Genomic DNA, 15,725 nt, shown 5'->3' on the forward strand with positions numbered 1-15,725 from the left:
AGCAGGAGGGAGGTGCTGTAAGAGAGCCCAGAGGAAAGGCACAGGTGGCCTCAGCTGAGTACTGGAAGCTGCACACGGTTGTGTGTGAGCACTGTATGTCCCCCAGTGGCTTCTAGGGGCTCCTTTTCCAGTGAGGAATTGGGGGAAATTTCTCTTACTTCCACATGATAGTATTCTGACTCCTGCACCAGTTTTTCATGATTTACAAATATTTAAAAGTTAAAAACAGCATATTTCTGTTGAATATCCCTTTTTTCCCTTTTTTACATTACAGGTGAGTTTACACCTGAGATGCAGGTGAGAATTCGCCAAGAGATTGAGAAGGAGAAAAAAGTAGAGCCATGGAAAGAACAATTCTTTGAAAGCTACTATGGTCAGAGGTAATACCAAGACAGGTTCCATAAACCAAATGTGAATTCCTACATATGTGTCACACAGTGTTTCATCTTAACTGCCTTTGCAGAAATTCTAGTCCTCAATTTCCTTCTATTATTTTGCCAGGTTTTTTTTTGTTTTGTTTTGTTTTTAAGATTTTATTTATTTATCTTACAGAGAGAGTGAGAGACAGAGCATGAGCATGAGCAGGGAGGAGGAGGCAGAGGGAGAGGGAGAAGCAGACTCCACACTGAGCAGGGAGCCTGACACGGGGATTGATCCCAGGACCAAGGATCCTCTGGGGTCGTGACCCGAGCCAAAGGCAGACGCTTAACCTGAGCAATGCAGTGAGCAACGCAGGCACCCTCACCAATTCTTCTTAACCAAGATATTTTTTCTTTTTATGAATCACGGGTGTACAAAATTGGGTTACTTGACTCTTGACACATTACCATTGTGGGTGGGATGTTTCATTTAAAAAAAATTATTATCTCGAATTGGAGTCCCTTTCTTTGAATAGTCTGAATTGTTCTTCCAGTAATTTTATAAGTTACAAGAATATGGAAGTTTTTTTCTAACAGTTAATTATCCCACAAGATGGTAGTTTATCCAGAATCACCAAGGAGTTCTAGGAATCCCGTAATATGAACCATTACACCCAGGGCATCGTTTAACAGCCTCTTCTCTCTAGAAGGCACTCTGGCAGGTCTTCACAGCTGCATGAAGATACAAACCCTGTTCTCAAGGGGATTTATTTTCCTAATAAAATTTATTTTCCTAATAAAAAATCTAAACGGGGCACCTGGGCCCCTTAAATCCGTTAAGCCGCTGCCTTTGGCTCAGGTCATGATCTTAGGGTCCTGGGATCGAGCCCCACATCAGGCTCTCTGCTCAGCAGGGAGCCTGCGTCCCCCTTTCTCTCTCCCTGCCTCTCTGCCTGCCTCTCTGCCTATTTGTGTTCTCTCTCTGTCAAATAAATAAATAAAATCTTTAAAAAAAAATCTAAATAAAATGTTAATGGGGACATTTAAATAGATGACAGTGGAGCTCTGTTGTTTGAGGTAGAATTGAACATCCAGAGAGTTACTGGTTTGTCTCCCTTGTCTTCTGCAGACCTAATGGCAGACCTCAAGAACACTCCATAACCACAGTTGGACAACTACTGGCTCTTTTTCTTATCTCCCAGTAGTTCATCAATCCCCTTTATGGTCACGTAGGAAGTGATTCCTTTTGTGGTTAAGAGTCTCTCGTATGGGCTCGCCTGGCTGGCTAAGTTGGTAGAGTGTGCAATTCTTTTTTTTTTTTTTTTTTTTAAGGTTTTTTTTTTTTTTTTTTTTTTTTTTTTTTTTTTTTTTTTTTTTGACAGAGAGAGGCATAGTAAGAGGGGCAACACAAACAGGGCGAGTGGGAGAGGGAGAAAGCAGGCCTCCTGCTGAGCAGGGAGCCCAACTCAGTCTCGATCTCAGGATTCTGGGATCATGACCTTACCCAAAGGCAGACGCTTAACGACTGAGCCACTCAGACGCCCCTGAGTGTGCAACTCTTAATATTGGGATTGTGTGTTTGAGCCCCATGTTGGTCTTAAAAAAGAGTCTCATATATTGATATTTTTACACTCTTGGTATGAGCTTTGAGCCTTTCTACAGAAATGATGGTATTTCCATTAGACTCTTGTCACAGGTAGATGTCACTCTGTAAATATTGTACATTCCCTCCGGAGGCAGATAGAGCATTGTAGCAGTTTTGGGGTCTTTCTCTTTTCATCTGTTACCCTTTTTTGGCCAGCATTTACAGGAGGACTGTTTTTTTTCTTATTGTCTATTTTTGTTGTTAGCCACTCTATCCCAGAGGTGCAGTACTGATCATTTGAAGTCACCAAAGAGGGTCTCCTGCCTTTGCCTGTTTAAACAATGTGCTAAAAGACTATGAGGGGTCTCTGGTGACCTCTGCTGAGTAGTCTAATTCTAATGGGGCCACACTGTGGAAGTCCCAGTTTATCATCACTCCCAGGACAGCTCAGAGTCATTTTTCTCAGCATTATGGAACTATACTAAGTGAAGTGTAAACGGGCTTTCCAGAAATTCCAGAGTTCTAATTTTCAACCTATGGAAAACATTGACAGCCACCTCCTCCTATCTCCTCAGGGGCCCGTAGACTTCTTGGGCCATCCTTTCTGCAGGTGCTACAGAGCAGAGTTGATGAGGGTGCGTGGGTCTCGGCCTTCTTTCACTTCCTTTGTGGGTAGTCTGTGATGCTTGCCTCTAGACATGGTAGCCCCTTTTATAAGCATAAATAATAATGACAATTAACAGTATCAAGCTTTAATATGTGCTAGGTACTGTTCTAAGTACTTTATATGCATTAATTTAATCACACCAATAATATAAAGTAATGAACCTCACTATATGATGAGGAAACTGAGATACAAAAGACTAGTGACTGACTTAATGTCATATGTGTGTATCAGAGCCAGGATTTGCCTCCAGACACTTGAGATCCAGAGCTTCACTAATCATAATCATAATAATGGTGATGATATATGAGGAAAAGCTACTCTATGTCAGGGTTTCTTCCGGGCATTGCCATATACTATTACCTCCTAATACGTTTAGTAACAGTAGCCATTCCTCAACTAGGATATTTTTTTCTTCCACCTTTTAGTTCTGGTTTGAGCCTTGAGGATTCAAAGAAATTGACAGCCTCGCCCAGCGATCTCAAAGTAAAGAAAACCCCAGCTGAGCAACCAAAATCCATGCTTCCTTCAGAGGCCTCGCCTGTCAGTGTCGTCCCAGGAATTCCCCAGTTAGGGTCAAAAGAAGAAGTGGTGCAACTGCCATCCCCAGTAAGAAAAGAAGAGCATGAAAGCCAAGATTCGGTGCAGCCAAACCCCAAATCCACAGAGCCCCTGCTTCCCTCAGCAAGCAATACGCAAGAGCTTAGCAGTGTTCTTCCCATCAAGTGCCCAAAGGATGACAGTTTCTTGGAGCAGAAGCCAGTTGCCTCTGCTGAACAGGAGTCTGAGAAAGAGAATCATCTCACCACAGTTCCTAGTTATAACAAAGATGAAGGCCAAGAAGCTTTAATTACGTCCCCAAACAAACCCAAGAGTCCTGGGGTGGAAAAACCAGTAATGAAGCCCATGGCAGAAGCTGGTCCACAGGAGATCACTGCAAAAGACCCTCCATCGGCCCCGGTTGATCACAGCCCAGAAAGCCTCAAGAGGAAATCTTGTCTCATCCAAGAAGAGGGCCCCGTGAGCTGGGAGAAAAGGCCACGTGTCACGGAGAATCGCCAGCACCAGCAGCCATTTCAAGTCTCGCCACAGCCCTTTCTCAGTAGAGGGGACAGGATCCAGGTGCGAAAAGTACCACCTCTCAAGGTAAGAGAATGGGAAGGATTGAAAAAGAGAAAATGTCTGAACACTAAGTTTCTGGTCTTACTTAATACCAAGTCATTCGTGGTATTTTTAACACAGAAGCAGTTGTATATATTTGATAAGCACGTAACTGCGTTCTTACATGAACAAAATTATGACTAAACAGGCATTTAGAACTGCATTCCTACAGATCTGTATTAGTGTTTTGGTAGTAAGGAAAGTGCCTGGATATCTAACTAATGTAGACCACCTCCACCCATCCTTCTGGCTGGCCACTCTTAAGATAGTTGTGGACATTATTCTGTCTCATGTGACAAAACAAGAAATATAATAATAAACAGAAGGAAGCCCTTGGTGTGATCAAGAGATCTTTGTGGCAAGAGCCATGACATTTTACATGTACCTTGATCCTTTTCTTACTGCCATAACTGATTGGATGTTCTGTGGCTCTAGAACTACCTTTAGTTCCCCCCTTTTAAAGGAAACCTGTGTGGCTGCTGTGAGTCACTGCTGGTTACTTGAGGGACATCAGTAAGGTAGACTAGCCTTGCTAAGCTCTGCTGCTAAGGCTTTGTCCCTGACTTTCATGTTAGCATTCTGTTGCTACTTAGCAAATATTTCACATTCATAAAGCGGTTTCCTTATCTGAGTATACAAGAGTGCATCTAACCAGTAGTGAGCCCTTTAAAGCCCAAACACATTTTTACTTCTGATCTAAAGTTTACTAATACTTGGGCTTGTGCTTAATATCAGTTTGCAGTTCATTTTTTCATTTAGTAAATAGTATATATTAATAAATTTTTACTAGTGGTGTTTATTAATACTGTTGTGTCTACTGTCAGCCCAGACGTGGGGTAGTATTCATTCACGTTAGAAATGTAAATAGAAAAAGAAGCCACATAGAAATACTTTTCCCTTCTTTTTTATTTAACTTAGATGAACCAAAGCTAGTTCCATCAGATAATATTCCTTAGAGACATTCAGTTGCTAGTACTTGACCCATTTAACTTACTATCTATTTTTCTCTCGTGTTGCTTCTTAATTACTAACTGTATGACGTTCTCATTACTTTTTAATTTTAAGATTTATGCACTTAGGAATCTCCCTTTTTTAAAAGCAAATGTTTGCCATTTTTCCACTATTAACATACTTTGCATGCTTTGCCAGAGATTGTGATTTTTTTTTTTTTTTAAAGATTTTATTTATTTGACAGACAGAGATCACAAGTAAGCAGAGAGGCAGGCAGAGAGAGAGAGGAGGAAGCAGGCTCCCTGCAGAGCAGAAAGCCCGATGTGGGGCTCGATCCCAGGACCCCGGGATCATGACCCGAGCCGAAGGCAGAGGCTTTAACCCACTGAGCCACCCAGGCGCCCCGAGATTGTGATTTTTTTTATGAAAATCACTTTACAATTCTTTTATCCCCCACTCTTACTGTTAGAAAAATATTAAAAACCTTTCTGTAATGAATGTCAGTCAGAACTTCTGTGCAGACCTGAGAGCTGAGTTACATTTTAGGTTTTACTTAATATAGATGATGCTGTGAGGTGTGTCATTTCTATTTCCTCATCTTTATAGAGGCTGACTTACATCCTGCTTGGTCTGCTTCCCTAATCCAGAGAGGCCCCACACTGAAAATTAAAGTCCACCATGACGTGTTATTGTTATTCAATTTTTTCCCTTTCTTTTGCTTTCTTCTTCTTCCTTACGCCCTCCACCACCCCCTGCAGAATACGTTCTACCAGAAGTTGCTTTAATAACTCTTACCTTAGGCCTGTATCTCAAATTCCACTTTCTTTGTTTCTTTTTTTTTTTTTTTTTAAAGATTTTATTTATTAGACAAAGAGACACAGCGAGAGAGGGAACACAAGCAGGGGGAGAGGGAGAGGGAGAAGCAGGCTTCCTGTGAAGCAGGGATCTCGATGCAGGGCTCAATCCCAGGACCCTGGGATCATGACCTGAGGTGAAGGCAGACGCTTAGTCATCTGAGCCACCCAGGCGCCCCATCAAATCCTACTTTCTTAGACAAAACTTAATGTAATTTATAACAGAGCAAAATCTTTTAACCAAAACTTAAGTAGAAAAATAAAATCTTATTACAAATGTTATACATGTGTATATATGTTCTATACATGCATATGTATGCACTTACATGTCATAACATGGATGTCTGTACCATAATACGTACAGAGAGAGATGGAAAACGGTGTTTCCTATTTGGTATGCATCTGTTCTATTTTATTAAGATTTTGTTATTTGAGAGAAAGAGCGAGGGAGAGCTAACAAGTGGGAATGGGAGCCGGGCTGGGGGGTGGTGGGGGAGAGGGAGGAGCAGGTTCTCCAGGGAGCAGGGAACCCAACGTGGGGATCCATCCCATGACCCTGAGATCATGACCTGGGCTGAAGGCAGGGGCTTAACCAACTGAACCACCCAGGCGCCCCATCTTTTCAGGATACATGAAGAAAATTGACCTTGCTTTACCAGGGTGGGGCTTCTTGTTTATTTGTTACCAATGCCCAGACAACATAAACAGGTTCTAGAGCTATTTACATAAATAACTGAAACTTACTATTTTTATGTATTAAAACTTTCTCTTTGAACCACTTTTAATGAATTTAGTCAACATGTTAGGAATGATTTTCAGTCATTACAATAGATAGTGTTTATTCTGCTAGGTATCTTGTTATTCTCAAGATTATTCTGATGTAAGGTTGTTTGTCCCTGTCTACAGTTCCCCTGAACAACTGTGCTTTTACTTTCTTGGATTTAATTTTCTGGTGTTACCTACTTTCTCCCCTTCCTAGTGGTCTCTTCTAGGTGACATTACCAAGGGGCAACAGTTGCTTCTTTCCCTCTGTTAGTAGCTTCTGAAATACTCTGCAGTTAGATGTAAAAGAGATTCAGTGCTAAGAGATTAGGTACATGTCCTGATGTCAGATGTGTGGACTGTGACAGCTGTGACACGATCCCATAGCTCTGACTTCTGCATGACAGAGAATCTGTTTCTCAGGACTAGTGACCTTTTGAGAAATGGATATTGCAAATAATGAAAAAATTTTAGTGACTTTATTAATCTTAATTTAAGGACTTCCAGAAGGATGACATGCATTTTCTTTTTTTTTTTCTTTTTTTTTTTTTTTTTTTTTTAAATTTTATTTATTTATTTGACAGACAGAGATCACAAGTAGGCAGAGGCAGGCAGAGAGAGAGGAGGAAGCAGGCTCCTGGCCAAGCAGAGAGCCCGATGCGGGGCTCGATCCCAGGACCCTGGGACCATGACCTGAGCCAAAGGCAGAGGCCTTAACCCACTGAGCCACCCAGGCGCCCCGACATGCATTTTCTTAGAGCCCTTTGGCTTACCTTTTTTTTTTTTTTTTTTTAATTAAATGCTGTGTAACATCTGTCACAGTTATTTGCTCCTTTAAATTCTGGCAACTTACTAGAAGAGTAAGTTGATGCATCTCTTTGATGCATTCTCATTTAAGTCTGATAGCTTCCAAAGTATTGTTTCAGACAGGAGTCAGATTCCTTTCAGCTGCAGTATTTTATTCTGTGAAAATCAGTGGTTTCAAACTTGGTGATGTAGCAGAGTTTCCCAGGAAGTGTTTCAGAAGTGCATATTTTCTCTAGAGTTCTAATTTGTCAGTTTTGGGAGAGGACCCAGAGCACTTTATTTTTAAACAGCTCCCCAAGTAAGTATAAAGGCAGCCACAGGTGAAAATGACTGTGGCGAACATTATATACATTCTGTCTATACTCCCTTCGTGTGGATGGACGGAGTGGGGTACCTCTGTGGATCCCACATGGTCTACCTTCCAGTGCAATCTAGACACCTCTGTCATTGAGCTAACTCAGCTTCTCTGCTTAAGTGTGCATGTGTGTATGTGCATTGAGCAGAAGAGAGCAAGAATTTTCCTCGCAGCTTAGAAGGAGAGCTAAGAAGAAAAAGACAGTGGTGCAGTGGTATGCTGCTTCTCTCACGCACGCATGCGAAAGTACAAATACCCTGCGAGGTCTGAACCTTAAGTAATAAGCTGTCGTGAGTAGTAATGCCAGGAGGAGGGAGTTGTGTTGAGAAAAGAGGCATAGAGATTCGGAGTGGGGAGGGTGTCGGGGGAGGAGAGGCTTTGGCCCCAGGAGAGGAGGTGGAAGGACCCTAGGGGCACAGTCGCGTTGCTGTCTCCACGCTTAGGTCTCTTGGCCATGGACCTCCCATTTGTGTCACTGGTGTGCTAGTGGTTACTGGAACAATTTAAGTGTTCTGGAAGTTGTGTTTTTCTTGTCGATGAAAACTAAGCTCCGGGTTTTTTTTCTCCCTCCTCCTTTCAGATCCCGGTCTCCAGAATCTCCCCCATGCCTTTTCCTACATCGCAGGTCTCTCCCAGGGCTCGTTTTCCAGTCTCCATCACTAGTCCTAACAGAACAGGAGCCAGAACTCTCGCAGACATCAAAGCAAAAGCCCAGCTGGTCAAAGCACAGAGGGCCGCCGCCGCCGCCGCTGCCGCTGCTGCCGCAGCCGCCGCCGCAGTTGGAGGGACCATTCCGGGACCTGGCCCCGGGGGCGGACAAGGTCCAGGAGAGGGAGGTGACAGGAAAACTGCTGGAGGAGGGAGTCCAGACTCAGACAGAGGCCGCGAACCTGGAAAGGGCCCCACACTGGAATTGGCAGGAACTGGAAGCAGGGGAGGTACGAGAGAGCTTTTACCCTGTGGTCCAGAGACTCAGCCCCAGTCTGAGACCAAGAGCCCAGACCAGGCACAGCCTCCTCGTGTCTCTGGAGCACAACTACAGCAAGCCCCCTCAGGGCCTCCAGCAGCTGCCGGTGGGGGAGCGCGCGCAAGCGTCCCCTCTCCAGCCCGCACTGACGCCCCCCCCAGCAGCTGTAGGGCAGCTGACGAATGAAAGGCTGAATCCCCCGGGGGCAGCGGCCGCGGTGGCCTCTCTTGCCCACCTGCAAGCTCCCGGGACCTGCCGGCAGGAGCCCGCGCCCTCTGCTCCCACAGAGCCTGCTCTCCGCTCAGGTGCCTCACCTGTTCGTTTTGCGGCCGATGGCACCGTCGAGCCCAGTGCGGGTTCTGGTAGGAATGTGCCAGACCCTTCGGCCTCAGCAGAGACATCTGCTGGCGCTTCAGCAGCTGTGCCTCCCTCTCCTTTAACATCTTTATTGACCGCAGCCACTTTAGAAAAGCTTCCTGTACCCCGGGTCAGGGTAAGTGTAGCACCGACGGGATCGGCTCCATCCTCGAGCACTTTGCCAGTAGCTTCTAGCCTTAAAACTCCAGGAACGTCTTCAGATTTGAATGGACCCCTGTCAAGGCCAAGCTCTAGTATCCCTGCGAATAACCCTTTGGTCACTCAGCTGCTTCAGGGCAAGGATGTTCCCATGGAGCAAATTCTGCCTAAACCTCTCACCAAAGTTGAAATGAAAACTGTTCCACTGGCCACGAAAGAGGAGCCGGGGGCGGCAGTGTTCACAGGCAGTGGCGCCGCTGAAAACGGCAGAGAGGAAGGTGGTGAGAGGCAATGCCTCCCGGCTCTGCAGCAGCTGGGTAAAGCCTTGCCAAGTACGCAGCTCCCTCAGGTTCCAAGACCCCTTCGGCTCTTTTCAGGTAAGGACCTGAGGGACTCTAGCATTGACGCACACCAGTACCAGGAAGGACTCAGCAAAGCCACCCAAGATCAGATCCTTCAGACTCTCATCCAGAGGGTTCGGAGGCAGAACGTTCTCCCATTTGTGCAGCCCTCCCAGTTCAACTTCAGCCACTCAGGTTTCCCGTTAGAAGACATCTCCACAAGCCAGAGCTTCATGCTGGGTTTTGCTGGCAGAAGGACATCGAAGCCTGCAATGGCAGGTCACTACTTACTTAACATTTCCACCTATGGCCGGGGTTCAGAGAGCTTTAGGAGGACCCATTCTATAAACCCCGAAGACCGTTTGAGTCTAAGCAGCCCCACAGAGGCCTTGAAAATGGGATACACAGACTGTAAAAATGCAGCCGGAGATAGCAGCAGCGGCAAAGAAGATACCGACGAGGAAAGTTCCGGTGACGAGCAAGAAGCCATCATGGTGAAGGAGGAGCCCCAGGCTGCCCAGGGTCCTGGCAAGTGTGAAGCAAGCTCGGGAACCCACAGTAGAGAAGCCCTGTCCGCCAGTGACTGTTTGGCAAAAAAGAACGTGAAGGCGGAGACACCTGTGCACGAGCAGACCACGTTAAGCAAGGAGAGTTACCTGTTCACGAGAGGCCAAACATTTGATGAAAAGACCCTAGCCAGAGATTTTATTCAGGCCGCCCAGAAACAGATGGCTCATGTGGTGAGAGGCAAGACGATGCGTGGCAGCCCTGAGCTTTTCAGTTCGACTGCCCTTCCTCTGACCGCAGACAGTCCCACCCATCAGCCTCTCCTCCTCCCACCACTGCAGACCCCGAAGCTGTACGGAAGCCCCACCCAGATCGGGCCAAGCTACAGAGGCATGATCAATGTCTCCACCTCGTCCGACATGGACCATAACTCTGCTGTCCCGGGGATGCCTGACTGTAGCCAGGTGGCCCCCAACGTAGGCGATGTCATGTCCTTTTCGGTGACTGTCACTACCATCCCTGCTAGCCAAGCGATGAATCCCAGCAGCCATGGCCAGACCATTCCCGTTCAGGCCTTTTCAGAAGAGAACAGCATAGAGGACACACCTTCGAAATGTTACTGCCGATTGAAAGCCATGATCATGTGCAAGGGGTGTGGAGCGTTCTGCCACGACGATTGCATTGGCCCCTCGAAACTTTGTGTCTCCTGCCTTGTTGTTCGGTAACAAGACTAGAAAGAGGATACCTGTGAAGGAGGCAGGGAGGGAAGGATTGATGAGATGTGGTTTTTTTGCGTCCTTTCGGAATCACAGAAATAAATAAGTAGGTTTCAGTTGTCTTAAGAGACAAATGTTACTTAATCAGGAATACAGAGTACAGATCTTACATTGTAGAGGAAGAGCACCTTGTATAGTAAGTCTAGGTCAAGCAAGACTTCGTGAATTTGTGACAAGTTTGCACTTACAAAATCATGTAAATATGTCACATTTTGTTTTAACATTGTTTTCCCAAGTGTTTAGGTAATGATGTATTTGAATTCAGATTTATGTTCCACTTTACGTGACTCTGAGAAAAGTTTAATGCCATGCATGGTTAAAGGAAGCGGTCTCTCTTCTCTCCCTTTCCTAAGAGGCCAGGGAAAGGAAGGAATGAAGGAATGGTCTGGAGAAATGACCATTCAAGCTGATTATGTCATGACGGTCTGACTGCAGGCTTTATATAAGATTATTCAGCCTTGGCGGGATTTGGATTCAGGGTTTACTCAGTCCCTTTACCTTAAACAGAACCTTCTTAAGTTCAAATTTTTGATACCGTTTTAATTTTACAGGTAGTAATTCAGACTCAGCTCTTGACCTGGTTCTTGGCTTCCACAAAGGAGTACTGTTGCCAAGCTCTCTGCTTGCAATTCATGCCCCCCACCCCGCCCTCAAGGCCCCCTGCCCTGCCCTGCCCTGCCCTGAGAACGTGAATGTGGCCCACGATGGGTATGCCCCCTCCCCCACCCCGGCCCCTGCTGTTAGCGGGGCCTGTGCCGGCCAGCAGTTCTAGCAGTAACATCCGGGTACTCAGTCACGGGCGCTTACAAACGGCGGGGGTGGGGAGATGCTAGTAGAGCAGGAGCAAAGAGTGTTAGTGACGGGGTGATTTGAACTGTGTTTTGTTGGGCAGGGCCTCAAAAAGTGCAGAAACTGAACATAAAGAATTTCGGAAAACGATTTTAACACTAGAAGCAAGGTAGCCTCTCTTTTCCTCTTCTTGCCCAACCCTGTTCCCTCACGGTCTGTAGTCCACTGTTGTGCAGGAGGGAAAGCTCCTTGTTGCCACATTTGCCTGTTCTTTTAAGCCTGTTTTGACCTCCCAGGCATCTGAGGAGTATGGAGTGATCTTACTAGATACTACTTTGAACACAATGTGTGCGTGTGTGTACACACACACACACACACACACACACACACACACAGTAAAAGTTAGACACTTTTGTTTTAAAAAACGTATCCTCTGTTTTAGATTACTGCTGTCTATGCACTAGGAATCTCTAATGTAAAGGGCTTCAGTAAATGGTTAAGGGAACATCTAGAAAGGAAGAGAAATTAACTCCAAAGTTTTGTTGCTCGTTGTTGTTGGTTCTTTTTGGTTTTCCTTTGTTGTTTTTTAAATCTTTCACCAGTGACTGAGGAGTTTTTGAGAGCATACATTTAGGTCCTGGTTAAAGAACATTAAAATGAATCTACAGTTTACCACAATTCGGTATTGAAGAATTGGGTATTGTCATTGTGCATCATTGCATATTGATTTCAAGTTTCCCGATTGCAGGTGTGTAAAGTAAGAATATTACTGCTGCCTAGTGCACTTATAGCTGTGCCTAGTGTTCAGGATGTGATACTTACCAAATGCAGAACAGTGTGAATTTACTAAGTCACATTCCAGATTAGGAGAAAGTAGACAGTAATACTCTTTGCTCTTCCCCGTTCTGTTCCCCATTCTTCCCCTGTATGCTTTTAATACTTTGAACCCCATAAGAAACCTACTACTTGACTGTTTTGAGTTTTTGCTTCTGTTATTTTTTGTGGCTCAAGGCAAATACAAGACTATTTGTTCTAGTTTCAGCCAAGATAATAGGATGTCCTCCTAACTTCCCTTTTTCTTCCAGCACACACATAGCTAAAAAATACGAAGGCTACAAGGCTCCTGGGATAAGGAGTAAGTTCTTTAGCCATGATCCAGTAAGAAAGAAACATGGTTCGGTTCCCCAAACTTTCAGTACTCGGGGTAGATCCAAGGGCAGGGGCGAAAAGGACCTATTATTGCTGGTTGAAACTCTCCACACTCAGCTTCTTCACTCCCCACGTCAGTGCCAGGCCTGAGGGCTGGTCTTTGTGCTGGAAGTGCCTGAGTATTTCAGAACTGACGCCGTGCTAAATGTGAATTACCGATTCGGATTGATCAAAGTGAACTTTCTTCTTTGCACCTTTCCTGTCATAGGGAGCCTCTCCTCCGCGGTTCCCCTAATCTGAGGTTGGACAGACTAACCAGGAGAGGAGGAGAGGGATCAGGGATTTTCAAGTCCATTGGGAGAGCAAACCGTAGCGTGCCTCTTCTTCTTGACCAGGCTCTTGCAGATCGGTCCTAAACATTATTATTCCCCAGATTCTCTTAACAACTAATACTCAGCTAATAAAATACTTGCATTTGTGAATGTCCCTAAAACAGGATTTGTCAACTAGGTACACTGCCTCAATCTTGACCAAATGAGAGACTGGGTTCTCTCGGGTTGGTAGTAAATTGAATACAACCTGTTTGTGTGTTTCACAACAGTGGTTTCAGGTAGAAAGTCATTCATTCTCAGAGCTGAGCAGAAAAACAACAGCAGCAATCCAAACACGTTAACAGTCTGGCCCTTTTGAAAATGAAGCAGTAGAAACAAGAAAAATCTTTATATTATTGAGAGCATGGTACACTGGTATCTTTAAAGCAGTTTTTTTGTCTTAGGTTTTCGGAGTTGCTTTACCTTTCAGCTCAATCTGAAAGGTTGCTAATAAATGCTGAGCTTTTTTTTTTTTTTTTTTTTTTAAATGGCATTTAGTTGCACTATTTCCAGTGACTGGTCAGGCATTATGCCTGATGCTTATGCCTCCAGGGTATGCTTCTCGAGCCTGAGCCTTCTGATACCTTCCATTGTAGGTCACCCTGGGGAGATAGCATTAACAATAACTATGTCATCTCAGTCTTAATGACTGTTCTGAGTTGTCTACTAGTAGAGAAGGCTCCCTGAATCTGAAAAAAAATTTGATAAAAATTCTCCATCCTGTTAAACAACCTGGGGTGGTTCGCTCTACTATTCCTTAACCCCTATGCTCAAGATACTGAAACTATCTGTGGTATCCCATGTAACATTTCTAAGAATAAGATCTGGCAAATGGGACATTTTTCTTGGAGAAGGGGAAGCATATTTGCATGGGCTGGGAAGGCACCCAGATGTAGGGGTTTTAGGAATTATCTCCTTCAAATAGCCAAAGGAAGACCTCATTGCCTTCCGGGGGAGGGTGTAAATTCATACATATTGATGACTTGACAGTTACCATCCTAATCGTTTATTATTGCCTTTCTCCACCTTAGAGCCCTTAAAAAACTCTTGGGTGAAATGATTTGTTATAATGAGGGGGTCTTCTCTGGTCATTACACCACTATTTATTTCTAGAACTCTTTATCAGTGAGCAGTGCCAGGGTTTCTCTGTGACCTAGAGGTTGCTTTTCATAGCAAGGTGGGAGAAGTCCCCCGTTGCTTTGCAGCAATGTGCTAAGTAAAAATACTTGGCCAACGGTAGTTTTCAGCTCAATTTATAGAATAGTCCAAAGAGACTGAGAAACATGATGATGGGCAGGGATCTTTTCCTACCATGTTTCAATACCTACGTACCTATTGAAAGGGAACAATAGGTAAAACATTTCCTAAAGTTGAAGTAAGAGCTTCATAGATTCTTGGTTACTTTATTTTTTTTAATGCTTTACATTTGATACAACTATTAAAGATCAATTTTAAAAATAGCTTTCCAGTAATATATTTTAAGTAATATATATTTTAATATCTATGTAAAAAGTGACAGTGGAAGACTTCGATTTCTCATATATGGTATGTTTATGTAGGACCTCACTGTTAAGGCACAAATTATTACAAAGGAAGTTACTCTAAAGACACTCAGATTATTTCCAAAAAAATGCAATAAGGGGAATAGTTTTGGAGTTTATTTTTTATTTTAAAAGAAAATCGACTTATTTACCACAAGCTATTTTTTTTCCTTCTGGCTTATAAGGTTTGTACAGACTGGTTTGGTAAATGCTAAACTTTTGTGTCTTTTGCCTTTTTAAAGGAATTGTTAACATTGGAATTGAGGGTATGTACAGAGAAGTTGGTGTCAACACCATTTAAAAAGTCATATTTTTTCACAGATATAGAAAAATCATTTTACATAAGAATTTTAAGTATTTGCAATAAATATATGTATATAGATTGTATGTATTCATATATTCTTATTTTTCATTTTATTATTAAGTAAAAGATAATTAAAGTGAAAATAAAAACCTTGGAGTTTTTGGTGAATCTTGAGGTCTGACATCCATCTGAGAGCGGTGCGGGAAGGGCCCTCAGCCGTTGCCTTATATTACCATTGGAAGATTACTACAGATTGTCTAGAAGAGTAAAATGAGAAATTCGGTGATAAACAGTTCAGGGTAGCACATTTCTTTCAGAACTCTAGTAAAAATATTAAATTTGCCTAATCTGTCTGTCTCTGTTTTCACCCTTCAACTGTTCCGTCTCTTAACCATGGGATGTTATTGGGAACTTCAAAAACAAATACAAAAACATGGTGCGTGCATATTTTTTTTTTTAATGTGCCCACTATTTACTTCTAAAACAAAGAATGGTTAAGAAAATATCTCAGGGGTAAAGATAGGTTTTTCTTTCTCAACAGTGGTTAATAATTCATTAGCAAACATTCACTGCCACTAGCTTCCAGGTGTAGGAGTATGTGAAGAAACAATGTCATGAAGACAATCGAAAACTTGTTTTCTGTTTCCCAGTTCTTTGAGAAGTGAGTTTCCTAACCAGTTCTGTATCCTTCCTGATTGGTCCAGAGAGGGAGTTTTCCTAACAGTTTTAGGGCTTTTCCTAATTGATCCGGAAAGCTAGAAGAGCTAGGAGAACTTGGATTTTGATCTCACTAGTGTCAGAAAGGGAATTTATGCAAACGAGGACTGAGCCAGATACTAGGACGGCTTAATTCCCCTTAGTCCCCATAACTACAGATAGCCTGGATCCTGCTGTTCAAGAGAATTTTGTGGTTGCAAAAACTTGGTTTTAGGATATGATTGAAGGAGCAGAATGGTACCTAGATAG

At 43.7% G+C, this 15,725-nt stretch overlaps 1 protein-coding gene across 1 annotated transcript in view; it reads left to right on the forward strand.

Annotated features, from left to right (window-relative positions):
* LOC111154092 (additional sex combs like 2, transcriptional regulator) overlaps positions 1-13,396 on the forward strand; it is a 144,644-nt gene extending 131,248 nt beyond the window's left edge. Inside the window, 4 exon segments of the mRNA XM_022513466.1 lie at positions 275-380; positions 3,037-3,754; positions 8,079-8,609; positions 8,611-13,396. Coding sequence (XP_022369174.1) covers positions 275-380; positions 3,037-3,754; positions 8,079-8,609; positions 8,611-10,554 — 3,299 coding nt within the window. The 3' untranslated portion in view covers positions 10,555-13,396.
* Positions 13,397-15,725: the final 2,329 nt, after the last annotated feature.

Source organism: Enhydra lutris, unplaced genomic scaffold (assembly GCF_002288905.1).
Source record: "Enhydra lutris kenyoni isolate GAN:26980312 unplaced genomic scaffold, ASM228890v2 scaffoldscaffold35, whole genome shotgun sequence".
NCBI lineage: Eukaryota > Metazoa > Chordata > Mammalia > Carnivora > Mustelidae > Enhydra > Enhydra lutris.